The 21427-nt window shown below is 43.9% G+C and overlaps 1 protein-coding gene across 1 annotated transcript in view; it reads right to left on the bottom strand.

The window, feature by feature from the left end:
* Positions 1-21427, bottom strand: part of NRXN2 (neurexin 2) — a 1120399-nt gene that overhangs the window by 775075 nt on the left and 323897 nt on the right. Inside the window, 1 exon segment of the mRNA XM_029612675.1 lies at positions 10554-10577. Within this exon segment, the coding sequence (XP_029468535.1) occupies positions 10554-10577 (24 nt within the window).

Raw genomic sequence — 21427 nt, 5'->3', positions numbered from 1 at the left:
GAGTAAAGCCTTAATAAATCAAGTCCTGAGATTGTAATCCCTCTGGGACAGGGACCTACAAACTGTTGATGAATTTGTTTTAAATCACCTTGAACTTGGATTTTGAAAGGCTGGAAGGCAATCAAATCTAAAATCCAAATCCTCCCTACACTCATACCTCTCACCTCTCATCATATCTCTGTGATACCTTCCATTGTAAGCCCATACCCCTCAACCTCATTTCTGTGAAATTCTCATTGTGAGGCACTTGCCCTCTCCTTACTCACTCACAACTCCCTATCTACCAGTGACATCCTATTTGTAAAGCACACAACTCCTCTATCTCTAAGTGACACCATCATTGTAAAGCATTCTCTCTTTCACCTCCCTCCCCTTCAATATATCTATACGTTTTTGATCAATGTCTTAAAATGTGCAGCCTAGAAGCAGCTGTATATCTATAGTTTTCAGACCATGCCCTGTTGACCCTCCTGTATTTAATCCTACAGGAGTCAGGGAACAATCCAGGGTCTTCTGTTCATGAACGAGCCTTTAATTTCTGCCCAGAAGACAAAAATCCCAGACATCCCAGATCAAATCTAAGTCAGCTGTGTGGACTTCCACCTGAAGAAGGAAAGACATCAGCAAGGCAGCAGCAGTATTTGCAAATCCCCAGTTAAGATGGGCTGATCTAGTTCTAGTTTAGCCCCACTTTATCCATAGGACCTGAAGTTCCAATTTCTCTGGGAAAAGCAGGAAACTAAAAGTCCCAACATGCAATGGGGTAAAAGCAGGACCAAGTCAGATCATCCTTGATGGGGCCAACTTGTACTCCAGCTCAGGAAGAAGGGAAGGAGGAAAAGGGAGTTAGGATGGGATAGGAGGATGTAATATATTAGTAGAAAATTAAAGAATAAATTTCATCAGCTGCCTTGGACAAATAAAAATAAAAATATTTTGACAAAAAAATGAGTTAGTACCACAACACAGTATCCATCCAATAGTATTAGTACAGAAAGGTTAGGGTTGGGTTTATTTGTATTTATTTATTTATTTATTTTAATTAAGAAAAAAATCAATTTACTCGAAAATAGTTTTTAAAATGTATTTTTGGTAGCAAAACAGAGAGAGGATGCTACTCCAGACCTTCCCCTCCCACCCCATCCCACTCCCACGGCGGCCCCTGCTGATGGTATAACCCACAGCCAAGCCCCTCCCCCCACCTCTACAGCTGCCATGCGGTGAGCTGATGAGAAAAAGCCATGCAAGGGATTGAGGCCTAGGGTCTGGGAAGGGTGATATTAGTGGACAAGGGAGACCCAAGCAGCTTCATGCAAATCAAAAATTCAAAAGAATATAATTTATTTCTTTTAAACATGGCCACATTGGTTTTTGCATATTTTTTCTTTCTAATGGGATGAATCCTTCTGGTACTTCCAATCAGTTACCATGTATTGCTAGGGGAGGCATGGGAAGCTGCTGCTGATACAAAAAAATGCGAACTTCCAGTGCATCTCTTTCAGCAAGTCATTTAACTTGCCCTCCATGTTCACACTATAAGCTCTTCGGGACAAAGACTTTTACAGCAGTACAAGAACTCCTCCTCTGCATGAGGTCTTACCCTACCCTCTGTGCTCAAAACTAACAGAGAGTCAGAGAATGCACCCTTTCATCCTTTTACTGCAACACTAGAGTTCTCCCATGTCCCTATAATCCCTTGGGCTCTGTCTCCTCTCACCTCTATACTGTAACACTAGAGGAGTTACTCTGTGTCCCTGAAATCTAGGCTCTCATCCCTACACCCTGATACTAACGGAGTTCTGTGTGCCTTTAATCTCCTGGGTTCTGCTTCTCTCTCACCCCTATACTAGAGGAGCTCTCCTGTATCTGTAACTTTCCTGGGTTCTGCTCCCCCTTCACTTCTATACTGTAATACTAGATTAGTTTCACCATGTCCCTATAACCTCCTGGGCTCTTCTCCTATATATTGTAGTAGATTTCCTTGACTATGATAATCTGAGTAAACTGAGGCACTACCAAAGAATTCCCATTAAAATGAAAAAAAAAAAAAAAGACCTTATGTAGAGCAAGCGGGGGTGCTGGGGTTTAGGATGGAGCTTGGATAGGGTCACATAGAGCATTAGTGAGCACTGCTTGCATGCCATGCGGTTCATGAAGTGTCGCGGAGGGCAGGTTCTGTAGGGACGGCTTTGATGTTGGCAGCCTGAGGGGGGTTTCCATAGTGGAGAGTCGGGGCTCTAGGGAAAGATGAGACGTGCAGGACTTCAGAGCCTGAGGCAATGGCAGCAATAGCCACCCACCCTTCTGCCCTCATCTCAATACCCTCAGAAAAAGTCCTTCTCTTAGTGATAGAGACTGCTATAGAATAGCAAAATATAGTCCCATTTTTGGCCTACTTTCATTTTGATGCATTTTTTTGGGGGGGAGGTAAGGGTGGCAATTGGTTATTCTCTCCTTTTGTAAGGCCCCTCTCCTCGCTCCTTCCCATCCGTTTCTCATCAGGGAAACCTAGTCAGATATGGAACGCAAGTCTTCTAACTTCTATGCCTCCCTCAGCCAGCAAGATCAGGATCCTTCACTGGGAATGGAATCCAGTTCTCCTAAACTTCTGCAGCTCTCCCAGCCCCAGGAACAGAAGCCTGAGCCAGGACTGGAATCCAGGTCTCCTATGTAGCTATACGGGGCACTTGAGCTCAGCAGGGGATACCTCCTCCATGACTGGGGAGGAAGGGAAGCAAGCAAAGCCATGTAAATCATAGAAAACATGGACTGTTCTAATATAAGGAAAAGCCCTTTCCTTATACCCTCCTACAAAGGATTCATCCCCACCAACCTTCCCTTTTCCCTAACCAGCACTGGAAGCCTCAGCCGTTCCTACAGACCGCCAACCGGCACGCAGACAAGATGTGCAAAAATTAATAATTAAAAAAAAAATCAGGAAAGCTGCCAGATGAAGCCTTGTTTTCCATGGATTTTCAGGGGATATCAGGTAAAAAATAAAAGTAATAATAACTTAAATATATATATATATATATATATATATATATATATATATAAAACTAAGTATTATAAAAGAAAAGAATTATCTTAAATAAAATAAATAAAACAAAACAAAAGAAAGAAAGCACTGACAGAATAGGAGAGTTTAACAGAAAATGAAAGAAACACTGGACCTGTGAGAGTTCAGGCCAGGGTCTTGGGGTCTTGTTTCTCTGTCTCGCTGCTTGGTGGAGACTCAGCAGGAGAACCCTCAATGCTCTCTTTCTTTCATAGACTATGAGAGCAGATAAGGATCACAGGGCCCGTTCTGTCACTCCCCCATTCTCCCTTCCTGCGCAACATTGCAGATCCTATATGAATGCCGACATCACCCAGTGCTTTCCCACAACCAGGACACCTCTGTACTCCTCCCAGGCCTTCTTGAATTCTGTTACTGTTTTTGCCTCTAACACCTCCCTTGGGAGGCCATACCACGCACCCACCACCCTGTCAGTAAAGAAATATTTCCTTTTGTTACCCCCAAGTCTATCCCCTTTCAGGCTTATACTGTGAAGCCTCTTCATATACTCTCTTCTCATCCTATAGAGAATCCTAGGATACTTACTATAGCTAAACCTGAGCTATTCCCAGTCTCTTCTGCCCCCCCCCCCCCCCCTCCCCGGCCCATACCTGAATCCTGTGAGACACATTTCACTGGCAGAAAACACTAGAGCAGGAGGAAGGGAGAGGAGCAGGGTACCCCCTTAATGATGACCATCTACTCTTTACTTTAGGTAATAGAAAATTGTATACTAGAAAGTGACAAATCCCTCGCACATATTCAAGTAGCAAAGGAAAGTTGTCGCTTTTTGCCATTCTGTTTAATGGGACCCAGATGAAAGCTAAAGATAGGTTCCTGTTTCAAATGTTCATATTCTTAGTTTTATGGTTAGTTTTGAAGTTGTTCTGGACTTTTAAGGGTGGAGGAAATATTTCAGCGTCATACACCCGCAGACGCTTCCTTCACTCCTTTGTTGGCTACTTGCTCATCTCCCATTCAAGAGCATGTGAAAGCTTGGGATGGTGGGGAGTCATGGACAGTAGAGGGGCACATATATATTAGCAATAGGATGACCAGCTGGATTCTGGTTGTATCCTGTTGCAAGCATCAAGGTAAAACTAGAATCCAGATGGTCATCCTTCCACACCTGCTTTTCTTGGAGGAAATCAGAACCACATGTCCATGTACATAATGGGGGAAAATCAGGACTGGGTCTGCCTATTCTTCCAAAATGTAGCAAGGTAGTCCTAATTTGGAGAGAGGCAGATTTTCAGAAAAAATGCAATTGTATGATAAGCCTTCCCCATCCCACAAAAACAAGTGGAACCATATAGATGGAGAGAGGCCTGGGGGAGGAGGCAGACCAAAGAAAAGGAAGGGGGGGAATGTCCCTCCAATTTTGGGGACAGAAGAGCTCCCACAGCACAGGATCTAATCATCACAATGTGGTGGGGGTGCACATGGAGAGGAAAGGCAAGAAATAATATAATTCTGACAAAGCCCCTACTTAAAAAGCAGAGTTGCTTACCTGTAACAAGTGTTCTCTAAGGACAGCAGGATGTCAGCCCTCACACAGGAGTGACTTCATCAGATGGAGGCCAGCCCGGAACTTTGATCTCAAAGATTCTAGAACTTTCAAACATGTCCTACTGAACATGTGCAGCTGTAGTTATCACCCTGCCCCCTAGGCAGAGTCCCTCAGTCCATAATATAGCTAATACATGGAGAAATCAACTCCCAGGAGAGGCGGGTGGGTTTCATAAGGACTAACATCCTGCTATCCTCAGAGAACACCCATTACAGGTAAGCAACTCTGATTTCTCTGAGGACAAGCAGGATGGTAGTCCTCACACATGAGTGTATCCCAAACTATAGGCTGTCCAAGTAGGACAAAGCAGGAAACCACACTGTGCTGAAAGCACCATCTTTCTCCCTTTTGCCTGTGAGGCAGCCGATCCACAAGGGATCCAGGCAGGAAAAGAGTTGGGTTCTACAAAGAGAAAACCATAGAAAAGACTAAGACATAAAAACATGATGCGTAGCAGAGGTGCTTAAGACAGGGGAGTGATGGGAGTGCCAGCAAGAAACCTACTTCACATCACAGAAAGCATTACAAGCTGGGTTTTGGATCAGTAAACTCTGACAATGACAGTAGGTCTAGAACCTCCTGGATACAGGAAAAAGTCTAGAGATATAAACAAGAGAAGGACTCTTGGACAAAGACCGCAGTTTCCTTCGGTGTTGCAAGACAACTGAAAAACCAACCGGGGCCAAGAATTCCCCATAAAGAAACTGCGGTCCACTGACAACCGAAGGACAGAATGTCTCTGCAGAAATGTGCCCATGTTTGGCTAATACGCATAATGGGCAGAAAACCCAAGCAACGCTTGGAAGAATAATCAGCAACAACGGCAGGATCTATGACAGACGCTATGTGCCAAAGCACCAAATATAGCTGACCATGCAGGACAGCATCAAGAGTTTCAGGGGATGAAAGGCAATCCCTGAATGGGATCACTAGCCCAAACCCCCGAGCAGGGAGATCTGTTAAGCCTGAAGCTCACCCACACTGCACCCTGTGAAGGGCAGTGTATCCATCCTGTCTATAGGATAGTTCAGGTGAGCAGGAAAACACTTTGGGTGACCTAGTAAAGTGAGAAAAGCTAACAGCATTATTGGCCAGAGCTTGGCGAAAATATAGGGGAAAAGTGGTGCATCTTTCCCTGCAGGTATTGACTAAGATACACCACGAATGCCTTAGTTTTTCCTCCCCTCCCCCGACATTCCAACTGGAAGTCGGAAGGAGCAAAGAACACAAAGAGGCAACCACAAGTCACTAGGATGTATAACTCAATCCCAAGTGAATAACTCACTGATGATTCCAGTAGGGAGTTACCCACCAAGATAGAGCCCTCAGCCTGCTTGGAATCGCTGAAACTGAGAGTGAATTCAACAAGGAAAAAGTCCAGAAACACTCCACTAAGAGACGGGAAGCTGGGGTGCCACCAAGTGCAAATCCCTGTCGAACAGGATTTCTTCACCAGCCTGGAAACCCTAAGGGTGCCAGGGCAGGGCAAGTGCGATCTCGGAACAGATTGCCCTGAACCTAGATTAAGTATTACTACTTCAGCCATGATAGCATATACTTCCACCAAGGAAGCACGTGGTCCAGTAAATGGAACAATCATTGCATGAACCAAGACTCCCTGTCCGCAGACAGGGTTATCCCTAAAATGGGAAAGTATAGCTTGCAAGCCACTGCAACCTCTGTTGCGGTTCCCTCATCCCCCAACTTCCTTAATTATGGATATGATGATAGGCATACATACCAATTAGATGGATTAGAACCCTCCTCACTGAGGTAGGGTCCCGCAGGCGAGAATGACTGGCAATAGTGGTTCTTATCAAATAACGTCCATTGAGTTCAGCAGGTATCAAAAGTGACTCCTGGACGAGAGAAACCCCTAATCTTCACCGGGGAGCTACTCTGGAAAGGCTCCCTTGTGAAATAGACCTGCTGTGCCTTAGGACAACCAAAGAAGAGTGCTACCAGTCGACTGGCTCTCGGAACCCACAAGAAATTGAGAGCTACCACCAGTCAGAAGCAGTGGCAGGCCTTCTCCAGGAAATGGAAAATGAGGGACACCCCTTGCAGAGGTGGATAACTAGGTGTCCAGAGGGGAACCTAGTTGATTCCCCTCTTCCTGAAGGGACAGGAAAGCAATGAGAATCAGGACCTCACGATTTAAAAAAACCTGTCAACTCTCCAGTTGAGAGTTGAGACACAATCACTGATCGCTGCGGTTCAGAAGTGACCAATTTGTCACTGACAGCCATCCTCAGATGGGGAAGGCCACCATGGTAATCAACAAAGGGGCCCCAGCAAAAAACAGTCAGATGACTGCTGCTGCCAGCCCCCAGCCCTGGCCTACAAGGAGATGCACCGACTCAAAGAATCGAGGCTTCGGTCCAGTGATAAACTTAACAGAGACGGAGCCCCAGGGACTTCCCCACAAAGGGGATTTGTGACACAGAATGGGGTAGAAAGACATATTCCTCTTCTGAGGAAGGAGAAGACTCCCAACTCTACCCTCCTGGTGTCTACAACCCTTAGGGTTCGACGAGGAATGCAGGTCAGTCCTGTGGCTGCGGCGCACAACCTGTTGTGCTCGCCATGAGGGAAACACACACCCCCATATAGTAGAGGGCAACTGGAGAATAGAGCCCTCTGTTGTAAAAGCACGCTGAACAGTACTCATACAGTGGTATCCCATCCTATGGATGGTAGCACACCTATGACCCGACTCGCTGTGCTTGTGGGTAGAATCCCAGAGCACAGCAAGGACCAAGCACCACTAGCTAGAGTCGGTAGCTGCACATTGCCAAAAGACAAATCACAGTGGGTGATGATGCCTTCCTCACCAGTGCTCCCCAGCATTTTGTGGAGCAGAACTGACAAGGAGGATGAGATCTTGAAGCAACGATGGCAGGATTCTGGCATGGCTAAGAACTGCACAGTCAGGGAGAATGCCACCTACCATCGCCCGAGGTTCTTGGAGTAGATGCCTTGCCATATCCAAACACGCAAGCTGTGTTCCACTGTCATATTAACTCCCAGAGGAGTGGACAGGAACAGTGTGATAATGGTGTCCCCCAGTACCACTGGGGCTCTGGGTATGGCATGGTGGTGGATGGCATTCCATGGCATTACCCCCCCAGTACCTGATAACACTTAAAGAGGCTGGACACAGCCCTTGAAACTGCATCGGGAATGGCCCACTGTTGTTTCACTCATGGAACAGCAGCGAAGTCCAAGGCGACCAACGGTGTCCTGCAGCATCCAATCACATCCACTGGTGCCCACTCTGGTGACAGCACCCAAAAGGCCTATAGCGCTTTCTTGCTCACCAACGATGGATCACATCAAGTGCACCAAACAATACTGCACCCAGGGCTTCAAGGGCACTTGATCGAATCTTGGTTAGTTTGACAGTATATAGCGCCATCCCCTGTGCCACAGGTGCCCATAGACCTAGACAGTCTGGCGGCAACAACAGAGACCCCAGTGCTTGAAGGCATTGATGGACCAGTGGTACCAAGGATGCCAGGAGCACTTGCAGGCAGAAGTTCTGCAGCCCTGATATGCCCCATCGGTGTTCAGAGGACTGACTGCCCATGCCATTGACTGTTTCCCTTCGCTCACCTATCCGTCCAAGGAAGTTGGTGCTGCGAGCTTGATGGCATCCCTCGTCAGTGGCTATGGCTGATAATAGCCTCACTAGCATTCATTTCCACCTATGTTGCACAAATCAAATCCAGGCAAGGCCTCCAATGCCCCCTGATCCCAGGGGCTGAGGGCTCCAAAGATCATCGGCATCCATGGTGCGTGATAGCCGTATGCCAGGGATGGGACAGCACAATGCCCATCAGTGCCCTGTTGGGACGCTGCCAAGGAGCCTTGAGGGCACCAGACCAGATACTGTGCCTGGTTGCGTCAGCATACCAGGTTGCCTTGAGTAAATGGTGACCCCAGTGTTCGATCCATTCAAGGCTGAAATTCCTATTGCTTGAGGGCTTCAGTGGCCCTTGGGGGTTCTCAAGAGCCCCAGTGGTCGACAGCCTCGGGAGCAACCAGGGCATTCAGTGGTGTTCCCAGTGCCTCATTGGTGGTGCTTGACATTGTCGAGAGCGTCCATGGTGGCCCCGCACCTCAACGGTATCGAGGGCATCGATGGTATCAGGGCAGCTTCACACTACGATGGAATTGAGGCCATGCACCTTGACAGCATCGAGGGAGGCCACGGCATTGAGGTCACACACCTCAACTGCATCAACAGCTGCTCTGGCATCAGGGTCATGTACCTTGACGGCATCGAGGTTGGCCATTCAAACACCTCGATGGCACTGAGGGCATCAATGGCACCAAGTCATTGAGTGCATCGACATCGAGGGTAGCTCGGATGGCATCAAGGGGACCATGGCTCTTGATGGCAGACCTGTTCCCCAACACTAGAGGTCAGTGCAGCTACTCTGCCACATTGGGGCCCAAAGTGCTCAATGACTCTGGTACATCAAAAACTCCACATCCACAGATGCCTATGGCACAGAAGACCCTTATGGCATCGAGGGCAGTCACTCACCTTGATAGTATCAAGGGCACCCCAGCACTTTGATAGCATCAAGGGTAACCATGGCACTCAATGGCAGTCCTGGTATCCGATGCAGTCCTATCTATGCGTCGGATCAACAGTGCACTGGCACAGATGTGCACAAACAACCATTCCTTGGCAAGGCACCAAAGGTACATCAGCAAACTGCTTGCCCAGGCTCCTGCTCACCCTCTCTCACAAGGAGACTGCACTGCCGTCACCGGCAATCAGGAGGGGAGGCCAAGTAAGTCATCCAGGGCTCCTACCTGTGGAGACTAGTTCCTTTGAATGTGGGGAGGATAAGCTCTCCCCCCCACATGAACAGTGTGGTCCTCGATCTCTGTACTGTCTGAACCTCCACTGATGCCGCTCGATCGGTGAAAAGACATGGAATTCCTGCCCGGGTAGAACTCAGACAAATCCCCAGGCTCAGCGGCCTACCAGATCACCCACAGACTGCATTCAGTCAGTCCTGCCAGCACCTGACAAAGGAACAAAAAAACAGACAGAGCAAGGAGAGGACACAGATACTAAATTGCAGGTGCAGAGTATATATATATTTTTTTTTTAATTTATTTTTTTTAATAAGGGATAGAAATATACTCTGCCAGACTGCACAGTGACCAAGGCCTGCCATTTGGCTGGCAGACAGAGGAAAGAAGAAGAAAAAGGGAAAGAAATAAAAGAACCATAAGGTAAAGGAAAGAAAACAACTGCAGCTCTAGAAAAAATCACTTACAAAAACTGTGAGGAAACAGCAACGCTGAATACTGCAAGACACATGGCTTCACGGAAAAAAAGAGACTGAGGGACTCTGCCTAGGGGGCAGGGTGATGATTACAGCTGCACATGCTCAGTAGGGCATATTTGAAAGTTCTAGATTCTTTGAGATTAAAGTTCCGTGTAGGCTCCATACCATGATGTCATCTTTGTGTGAGGACTACTATCTTGCTTGTCTTTGGAGAATATCACATCCACTGTATTAGCTGGGCTGTGCCTCTAGAAGTAGGTGGGATAAGGAAGAGGGAGAATTCAGCTAATTCTAACTGCTTCTTTAAAAAAAAATTGGCACAAATTGACTGGGTAACAATTTTCTATTACCTTTAAGCAACAGAAGATTTTGATTGGCTAAAAACATTCTGCTATCTTCAAGAAAAAGTGTAAGCTGACTGGCTAACAATTTCCTAGCCCCATTTTATTAAAGAGACCAATAAAAAAAAGTTTAAAAAAATTTGTTTTAACAAATTTAAAATAAAATGAAAATATAAATTAAAAAAAGTTATAAAATAGGTGAAGAAACCCACGGCAAACTGAACAGATTAAACAATTGGAGTGATATCTACCAGGTAATGCAGTTTGTTTACCATAGCGTGTCCGATGCCTGCGTGCTTTCAACAGAGATAAAAATAATAATAATTAAAATAAAACAAGAATTTTGTTTTAATGTTTTATTTTAAATAATTTTAAGGGGCAGGAAAAAAAGACAAGTAAAGTGAAAAAAAATCTGACAAATTATCATTTCAAATCTCCAAAAACTTCAGAGAATAATCAAATGCTTTAAAAAAAAATTCTCTTTGGCAATGCAATTTTGAATTTTTTAAAAATCTGTAATTGTTTTTAGGATTTTAATAGAACCTCCCACCCAAAGAAAACTTACTCCAGAAGCCATTTAAAAAAATAAAGTAACACAGGTTAATATTGTTAGTAAAAATGAATAAAATAAATAGAAAAACCCCACATGTGCCACCCCCACAAAAAAATACAGAAATTTGTAAAAATAAAAATTAAATTGAAATAAAAAAAACCCCTCCCCCCAAAAAAATTCATGATCACATTCCAGAAATGAAGACAAGATTAGTTCATTAATTAATTCTTTTTGGGAGGGGTCTGAGGGAGGAGCCAAAGCGTGTTAGTAAAACACATATACATACACAAGATCATTAACAGAATATCAAGGCAGGTTAAGGAGAGGGGAGGCAAGGCGAGATGAGGCAGGGGGGCGGAAGAGGGGGACAAAGCAATATTAGTGTTCCTATTGGTTGAAACAAGACAGGGGAGAGGGGCAAATTTTAATCAATAGCAGTCAGGAACTAATTATTGGGGGGGAAAGAGGCAAGTATTTCAGTTCCTAATATAGCCAGGTGCCCTTTGACTCAGTTGTCAGAGGGGAAGGGAAGGAGGTTTTTCATGCCATTCCTGATTTTCAGAACTTCTTGCCCAGTGCACAGAGCAACTTGCCCTGTAGGTCCCATGCCACAACACCAGAATTGTCAACTGGCTCCCTTTTTCAGGACAACTTGAACCAATCTTGGTTTTAAACTCCACTGCATGCTGGGACTTGTAGTTCTAATTTCTGTAATTAATTTCCTAAGAAATGCAGGAGTTCAAGACTAGCATGTAGTGGGATAAAACCAGGACTGGATCAGCCTATTCTGAAAATATGCAGCAGCTGGCAATTCTAACACCTGTAGGTGTGGCCAAATTGCAACAGGAGGCAGAAAAGCAGCCTAGTGTCTTTCACCAGGAACCAGGTTACTTGGCAGCTTTTGTGATCTGTATAGGGCAGTGTTTCTCAAGCCAGTTCTAGAGTACCCACCTAATCAATATGGTTTTCAGGGTATCCACAATGAATGTACATGAAGTGCATTTGCATATACTAGTTTCCAATGTATACAAATGTAACTTATGCATGTTCATTATGAATTTCCTGAAAACCCAACTGCCCAGGCAGTCCCTTAGGACTAGATTGAGAACCACTGATCTTGGGAGCAATGTTTAGGGAGGGAGATGTACACAGGAGGCCTTTAATTGCTTTTTCAGGAAGCAAATAATTGGTCCATTTCAAATCAAGGGCATCAGAGAGGCAAGAATTCTGCACAGTCATCAAATACAATCTTTGTGATGCCAAGAAAGGGGTGGATAAGGGGAAAAAAAAGATTTTTTCCATGGTTGGAAGCTTTTTACTCTTTGAAAACTCAGGCAATCCCTTAAGAAAATCTCTTCCAGCTTCCCTCAAATCCCATCTTCCCAACCTTGAAACATGTAATTTTAATTTTGAAAAGAAAAATAAAGTCAATTCCAGCATCTCTCACTCTCAAATATTAAAACTGTGTAAATGGAAAAAAGAACAATTATTCCCTTCAGGTTAGGGGGTGTAGGTGTGTGTGCAATGTGGAGGGGCTGCCTTGTGACTCACCAGCTCAGCTGTGCCTCAATTTACTGATTTAAAAAATATATGCTTTTTTTTTTGCAAATAAAGTTACTGCAGAGGGAAAAGGAATCAGGAAGCTTGGAATATGTTCTGCACAAAGCATCACTGAACCACAGGATGGTCACTATCTAATGTCACCAGTTACTTGTCTGATGGCTTTACTTATCCATGCAATACATCCTATGCTTTTCAGTCTATTGTCACAGTACAGTAGTAGACTGCTTTTTAACAAGAAAAAAAGTGATTTTAATCAGGTATCAGAGGCAGATCTAAGCTACAAGTCAGAGGGCAGAATCACACAAAGATATGACCTAAATAAAAAAAAGAATACTTTCAAAATTAATACAATGGTCATAGGTTTACTTAAAACAGATTTATTTCAGATGTGGAAAGCCAGGGTTTGTGAAAAACTAGAGATGCTTCAAAACTGGAGCATGTTGGAATTGCCACGTGATATACCCTCTTCCCCTTTCTATGCAATGGTCTTTTTACATTTATTTTTTGTTTTGGAGGTTTCTTTAGTGCAGGATTTTCAAAACCTGTTCTGGTGAACCCTGAGCCAGTCAGCATTTCACAATATCTACAATGAATATGCAAAACATAAATTTGTATTTCCTAGGTCTCCGAAGTATACAAATTTATCTCATGCATATTTATTGTGGATATCCTGAAAATAACTAGCTGAGGGATTACCAGGCCAGGTTTGGAAAACCTGACTTTATCAAATTGTCTGGAAGAGATTTGAGAAAAAGGCTTCCAATTTATACATAGGTCAAACTTAATGAAACGTGTACAAATATCACCAGGAGAGAGGATTAACCCCTGCAATCTTAAAGAATCTGCAGGTGCAAGCAATGCTCCTCAACTGACCATAACAGGGAGCATTATAAGTTAAGAGATACATCCAGACAGGAGTCCCTGCTTATAGGATAAGGTTTTTAAACCAGCAACTTAATACCATTTAAATTAGTAGGCGGGGGAAGAGGGTTGGAGAGATAAAAGTGCCAAGAGAGATAATAGTGTTCAGTGAGTGTCCAGAGCATGCCCAGTGAGTGCTGTAATCTTTTTCTCCTCTATTTGTGGGAAATAAGTCTCTCACTTATTTCCTACATGCTTGAGTGAGATGTCTGACAATTTTAGGCATTCTTTATAGGAATGGCTTATGCTCCTGAAGATTTGTCCCTCTATCTAATTCTTCTTTTGCATAAGTGCAGAAAAGTTACAAGGGTAACAGACAATGCTGCACCAGAGCAAATGAAGACTGATACAGAAGGAACACAGAAGGTGCCAGCAGCCAGACAAACAGGGCTGATAGGGCTCCACCGATCCCTCCAGCCAAAGACAAATGCTGCCCCCTCATTACATAGCTGCAGTGATTAAATTTATTTGATTAATATTCCGCCTTTCAAGCTCTTCAAAGCAGATTACATTCAGATACTGAAAATATTTCCTCATCCCCAGAGGGCTTACAATTTAAGAGGTTGAAAACTGCTGTTTTTTGTGCGATTACCGCACGAAAAACAGCATTTATCACATGTAAAATGCTGTTTATTACGCAATATTTTGATCAAGCATCCACCCCTACTGACATTATCTGCTTTGCATGCATTTCTATGCATAAAATTAACTAATGCATGCAAAGCAGCTAATGCACAGATTAGGGTTGGCCAACTCCAGTACTCGAGAGCCACAAACAGGCCAGATTTTCAGGATACCCACAATGAATAGGCTTGAGATAGATTTGCATGCATTGCTTCCATTATATGCAAATCTATCTCAAGCCTATTCATTGTGGGGAGTGGGGCTTGGGAGTGGGGGGGCCATTAGATCCCAGAGACAGCTTCTAACATTGGGGGATGTGGGGGCAAGATGTCTTATGGGGAGGGTTTGGAATCCGGGAGAACTATTTATTTAAAAGGGAAGGGTTTGGGAAAGGGGTGGGATGTCACCACATGGCATTAAAATTTGTAATTTGTTTTTTTGTTGTAAGGCCACCATGGCAGGAGAGTGGACGAGGGTCTCCCCCAGATCCCAGGGCAGGGGGCAGTTTTACACACTGGGATGGGGGCATTTTCTGGGCCACATGGTCCTTTAATTTCAGCACAAGGGCATCGGGACATGCATTCATTTCCTGATGCTCCTGTCAAAAGCTTAACTACAACTCCTTAGCACAAAAAAAAAAATTACAAATTTTAATGCCATTGGTGACATTCCACCCCTTTCCCAAACCCCTCCCTTTTAAATAAATAGTTCTCCCAGATTCCAAACCCTCTCCCAAGCCCCCTGTTTCTTGAAATTAATTCTTGGTGGTTAGCCTATCCCCCTGGACCTCCCAGGGGGATAGGCTGGCTGATGCCCAAAATGGCATCAGCCAGCCTTTGCTCCTATTACGTGATAGGGGCAAAGGCCAGCCAGCATCATTTTGTAAAATGAAATTGAGAAAATATATTCTGGGAAGCTGCCATATTTTTTCATGGGAGGGGCCACGCATTGCAGGAAAGTCCCCTGCAATATTTTGCCCCTTCCATAATTAAATATATTGGTATAGTAAACTTCCCCCTAAGTTTGTACCTGTCACAATGGAAGGTGAAGCAACTTGTTTAAGGTCACAAGGAACAGCAGTGGGAGTTGAACCCTGGCTTTCCTGGTTTGCACTTCACTTCTCTAATCGCCAAGCTATAGGATGAGAAGTGGAGGGAGAAAAGGAGAATACAGGGGCGAGCAGGTGATGGAGTGAAATAGGGAAGAGAAAAGGAAGAGTGGAGAAAGATCGGGGAATGGAGTTAATGAGAGGGTATGTGAGGGGGAAGATGTCTGTACCTGGATGGGGTAAGAAGTGGAGGAGGAGAGACAGTGAGTAGCATGAGGATGGGAGGGCATCTACACATCAGGGTAGAAATGCACACCTGCCATGCATACTCATCAAAACAAATTATTGAGGAGGAACGGCAGAAGTAAATGGTGTGTGCAATTCATCCCTGGTAGGTGCTGGAGATAAAGAATGCCTTCGAAAAGCAAGTTTGCTTACCTGAAAAAAGGGTTCTCCATTGGCAGGAGGGTGAATTAGCCCTAATGAGTGGGTGACATCATCTGATGACACAGACACAAACCCAATTCTCAGAGCTCAGTAAAGAATTAACTGAGTATGTGCAAGACTTCCTCCACATGCACGCTGCCCTATGAGCTTCTCAGACTCTTCTAAAGCTTAAGCTTTAGCAAGGTAGTCTATTCTCGGGGGGGGGGGGGGGTTTAATAAAATTGGCTAATTCATCCTGCTGTCTATGGAAAACCCTCACCCTGTTTATAGGTAATCAAACTTGCTTTCTCCATGCACAAGCTAAGGATTTCATTGTGGAGCAACTACTGAAACAGACAACCTTGATGCTACCAGTGGAGAGTGGACTATTGGATGAACACACTACACAAAACCGTTTGTCTAAAGTTACTGTCTCTTCAAGACATATTGTTGAGATAGTTATGGGACATGAAGGTGTGAATTTATGAACAAGTAGTAGCTTTGCAAATGTCTTCAATGGAAGTGGCCCTGAGATGAGCCACTGAAGTTGCCATGGCTCTCACTTGATGAGCTTTGACAGAGTCTGTAATCTGTAAACCAGCCAGTGCATAATAGTGCACTATACAGTCCACCAGACAATTAGGCAAAGGTTTTTTGGCAACTGTCCTTCTCAATCTATTGGGATGAAAAGACACAAACAGTTGAGAAGCTTGATGGTAAAGTCAAGTCCTTCTCATGTTAATACACTAAAGCTTGCTTGCAGTTCATGGAGCGTCCATTTTCCTCTGTGTGCATGCAGCCTCAGCAAAAAGGAGGCATCATGATAATTTGATTAAAGGGGGTGAATTTGTGGAACAACTCAATGGTGAAAAAACCTGCAGCTAATGAAACTATGAAACCAGAGCCTGCTATTCACTCATTCTTCATGCTGAAGTGATAGCAACAAGAAACAATACTTTCCAGGTGAGATACTTAAGAACATAAGACTTGCCATACTGGGTCAGACCAAGGGTCCATCAAGCCCAGTATCCTGTTTCCAACAGTGGCCAAGCCAGGTCACAAGTACCTGGCAGGATCCAAAGGAGTAGATAGATGGAACTCTCTCCCTGAATAGTTATGACTGACATGTAGCACATGTTTTCAAAAGGCCCTGAAGACACATTTGTTCAAAATTGCTTTTGAAAATGTAGAAGAATAACAAAGAATTTTTATCATACAGCAGATTTCTATTTTGTTATTAATCATGATGTTATGTTATTTTGTCAAATTTATTTTACTGGGTATGTTCTCTTGTAATCCTCTATGAATTTTGGATGTAGAGGAATAAAAGTAGAATATCACACTGGAGCACCAATTGACCTCTACACATACAGTACACACACTAGAAGTGCAAGAATGAGTCTTTTTCTGGTCAAAGTTCAAAAGAGAAAAATGTACACATAAATCTATGCTGATACTGATACAGACTGTTGTTGTTAAAATTATTCCCCCGAAGCAGCCGGACTGGTGAAACACGGGTCCGTGTTGGGGGTTTCGCTGCACAAGTTTGTGTCTAATTAAGAGGAGTAACCACAATAAAAGTAAAAAATATTTCTTTTTGAACTTTGACCAGAAAAGACTCATTCTTGCACTTCTAGTGTGTGTACTGAGGAATAAAAGTAGACCATAAACAAACAAATAAATAAACAAGGAAACAAATAAATAAAATCCATTCTACTAATCCCACGGATAAGCAATTTATTTCTGCAACTCTACCTTAATAATGATTTATGGACTTTTATTGGAACTTGTCCAAACTTTTTTTAAATGGATCTCCACTAATAGCTTTCACCACATCCTCTGACAACGAATTCCAGAGTTTACTTATGCATTGAGTAAACAAAAATTTTCTTTTATTAGTTTTAAATGTATTACACCTAGCGACTTCATTGTGTGTCCCCTAGTCTTTGTACTTTTTGAAAGAGAAAACAACCAATTGTTTACTCATTACATGCCACTCATTATTTTATAAATCTCTATCATATTTCCCCTCAACTGTCTATTCTCCCAAATGAAGAGTCCTAACCTCTTTAGCCTTTCTTCATAGGGGAATAGTTTATCATTTTGGTCGCCCTTCTCTGTACCTTTTCTAATTCTGCTATATCTTTTTTGAGATGTGGTGACCAGTACTGCACACAATACTCAAGTTGAGGTCACACCATGGAGTAATACTCTCTGTTTTATTCTCCATTCATTTGCTAATAATTCCTAGCATTCTATTTGCTTTCTTGGCTGCTGCTGCTGCACGCTGAGCAGAAGATTTCAATGTATTTTCAATGATGACATCTAGATCTTTTCCTGAATGGTGACTCCTAATGTGGATCCTTGCATTATATAGCTGTAATTTTGGTTACTCTTCCCTATAAGTGCATCACTTTACACTTGTCCATATTAGAATTTCATTTGCTATTTGCATGCCCATTCTCCTAATTTTGCAAGGTCCTCTTGCAATTTTTCACAATCCTTGTGATTTAACAATTTTGCATAATTTTGTGTCATCAGCAAATTTGATCATCTCACTCACTGTTCCCATTTCCAGGTCATTTATAAATATATTAAAAAGCAGTGGTCCCAGAACAAATCCCTGGGGCATTCCACTATTCATCTTTTTTCACTGGGAAAATTTACCATTCATTCCTGCTCTCTGTTTTCTGTCATTTAAGTAGTTTGCAATCCACAGTAGGGCACTGTCCCCTATCCCATGACGTTTTAATTTCCTAAGACATCTCTCATGAGGGACTTTGTCAAATGCTTTCTGATAATCCAGATACACTATATCAACTAGCTCAGCTTTATCCACATGTGTATTTATGCCCTCAAAAAATGTAGCATATTGGTGAGGCAAGACTTCCCTTGGTTAAATCCATGTTGGTTATGTCCCATTATACTATGCTTATCTATATATTCTCCAATATTTTTCTTTATGATAGTTTCTACCATTTTGCCTGGCACAGACATCAGACTCACTGGTCTGTAGTTTCCTGATCTTTCCCTAATCCTTTTTTTAAAATTGGTGTTACCTGAAGACTGGAGGGTTGCCAATGTATCATAGATGATTTTAATGATAATTTGTAAATTTTTAATAGCAGGTTTGAAATTTCATTTTTCAGTTCTTTCAGCACTCTGGGATGTATACCATCTGGTCCAGATGATCTGCTACTCTTTAATTTGTCAATCTGTCCTAGTACATCTTCCAGATTTACTGAGATTTGTTTGATTTCCTCTGAATCTTCAGCTTTGAATATCATTTCTGGCATGGGTATATTTCTTACATTTTCCTCAATGAAGACCAAAGCAAAGAATTAATTTAGTCTCTCTGCCATGGCTCTGTCATCCTTAAGTGCCCCTTTTATCCCTTGATCATCTAATGGAGCAACTGACTCCCTTACAAGCTTTTTGCTTCAAATGTGCTTTTCAAAGTCTTTATTATGAGTTTTTGCTTCCACAGCAAGCTTCTTTTCAAATTCTCTCTTTGCCTTCCTTATCAATGCTTTGCATCTAACTTGTCAGTTCATATGCTATTTCCTGTTTTCTTCATTTGGATCCCTTTTCCATTTCTTGAAAGATGTTCTTTTAGCTATTATAACCTCTCTCACCTCATCTTTTAACCATGCCAGTGGTCATTTAGCGTTCCTTCCACCTTTTCTAATGTGTGAAATTTATCTGGTCTGGGTTTCCAAGATGATATTTTTAAACAATGTCCATGCCTGATCTAAACTCTTAACTTCTGCAGTTGCTCTTTTCAGTTTTTTCCAAACCATTTCCCTCATTTTATCATTCACCTTTTCGAAAGTTAAATGCTGTCACAGCAGATTTCTTTAGTGTCCCCCCTCCAGTTATTAAGTCAAATTTGATCATATTGTGATCACTATTGCCAAGTGGCTTCAACACTGTTACCTCTCACACCAAATCCTATGTTTCAGTATGGATTAGTTCTAAAATAGTTGCTCTTGTTGATTTTTGTATCAGCTGCTCCATCTAGGAACTTTACTTCTCTAGCATGATGTGATGTGATGTTCACCCGGTCAATACTGGGGAAATTGAAATCACTCATTACTGAGCTGCTAATTTTGTTAGCTTCCCTAATTTCTTTTAGCATTTCATTGTCTGTTCATCAACTTGAGAGATTTGAAGGGAGATTTCATGCACTGAGCAAGAGCTACATTAAGGTCTCAAGGCACTGGAGGTTTACTGACTGGAGGCTTAGAACGACACAGACCTTTCAAGAAGTTTGAAACCAAAAGGCTGGTGAGATTTTGGAGCCCTTCCTACCTGCTGGTGGTACTTTGTAAAGGTGCTGAGATGAACTTTGACTGATGGACGAGAGGAAGAACATATACTGAAGTAAGTCCCTTGGGTCACAGGAGAAAGGATCCAGCTGGCTTATCCCACACCAAGTTGAGAACCTCTTTCACTTAAAACTGTTAGATCTTCTGCTTGAAGTTCTTTTAAGTCTTTCTAGCTAAAATCAGCATGTCTTCTTCCTCCTTCAGAAGGAGTAAGGGGAAAACTACTGCATGCTCAACATTCATGCTGTGATGGCCAGCAATGTCAGGTTCGGATGGAAAAATCTGCCTTCTTCCTGTGTGATAAGAGTCAAAAACATCCCCAAAAGAATGGATTTCATTTACAGATGAAAGAGATGTGGATACCACACCTTCCATGGCCAGGCTGGTGCTATGAGGATTAACTTGCTTTGTCCTGAAAGGCCTTTTATACAGTAATGAGAGGAATCGGTGAGAATGCACAAAGTAGACTGGTGCTCCAGTTTAATATAAAAACATCGGGAGTTAATCTATAGCTGCTCAAATGCATGGTGCAGAACTTTGACCTTCCTATTGTCTTTTGATGCAACCAGGTTGATCACCAGTTTTCCTCAGCCACTAAACAAATCGTCCATGACATCTTGATTCATAGGACCCCTTGTGCAGGTGCAGCACTCTGCTGAGGTGATCTGCCAATATATTTTGGATTCCTGCAAGGGAGATCACTTGGAGATGGACATTGTGATGTTTTGGCCCTGTAGTGAGGTGGGAGTCTTGGGGCCTGCAAGTCCAGTGGGTTTAAGGTCGTAGTTGTCTTATGCTGTAGTGCCAGCTAATCTATAATCAGGCAAATCATGCCCTAAATTCCAATTTACTGCTCTTACATCCCCTGCTTTTATGGCGCTGGGCAGAGTGCTTGGTGATATCACTGCTAATCCTTTCTTCTCATTGGGGTTCACCTGTTGCGGTCCCGACCGCTTCCCTTCTGCTAGGGCTCAGGCCCGCCTACCTCCGCTTCAGTGATCACCGCATTCCACCCGCTCCGGACCCCGGGGGCTTCTCTCACTCCACGTGGCGGCCGCCATTACGGGCCTGCTTCCCTTCGGTCTCGCGCGCGAGGACGTCCCTCTTGAGCGTCCAGCTCCCGGAAACCCGGCCCCACCCGCGCTGCTGACGTCACGCTCAAGTCCCGATATAACCGGCATTCAGACTCTCTCTCAACGCCTTGCAACGAGGTTCACAACTCCTTAGTTGTTCTCAGTTGCGCTCCTGTTGATCTCCACGTTGCCTGCTTCTGACTCCGGTCTGCTTCTGACTCCGCTTCAGCTCGCTGCCTGCCTCCGACTCCGGTTTGCTTCTGACTCCGCTTCAGCTCGCTGCCTGCCTTCGACTCCGGTTTGCTTCTGACTCCGCTTCAGCCTGCAGCCAGCCCCTGACTCTGGTCTGCTTCCGACTCTGCTTCAGCCTGCAGCCAGCCTCTGACTCCGGTTTGCTTCTGACTCCGCTTCAGCCTGCAGCTAGCCTCTGACTCCGGTCTGCTTCTGACTCCGCTTCAGCCTACAGCCTGCTTCAGACTCCGGTTTGCTTCTGACCCCGCTTCACCCACTGCCTGCCTCTGTCTCCGGTTGCTACAGACTCCGCAGCCGCCCGCTGCCCTGCCTTCAGCCGGCCCTCGGCCCTGTGCAGCCGGTCCCCTGCCTTCCGGGT

This window comes from Rhinatrema bivittatum, chromosome 8, assembly GCF_901001135.1.
Source record: "Rhinatrema bivittatum chromosome 8, aRhiBiv1.1, whole genome shotgun sequence".
NCBI classification, from domain to species: domain Eukaryota; kingdom Metazoa; phylum Chordata; class Amphibia; order Gymnophiona; family Rhinatrematidae; genus Rhinatrema; species Rhinatrema bivittatum.
Note: the sequence above shows the minus strand (reverse complement) of the source record. Positions and strands in the feature narration are given on the sequence as shown.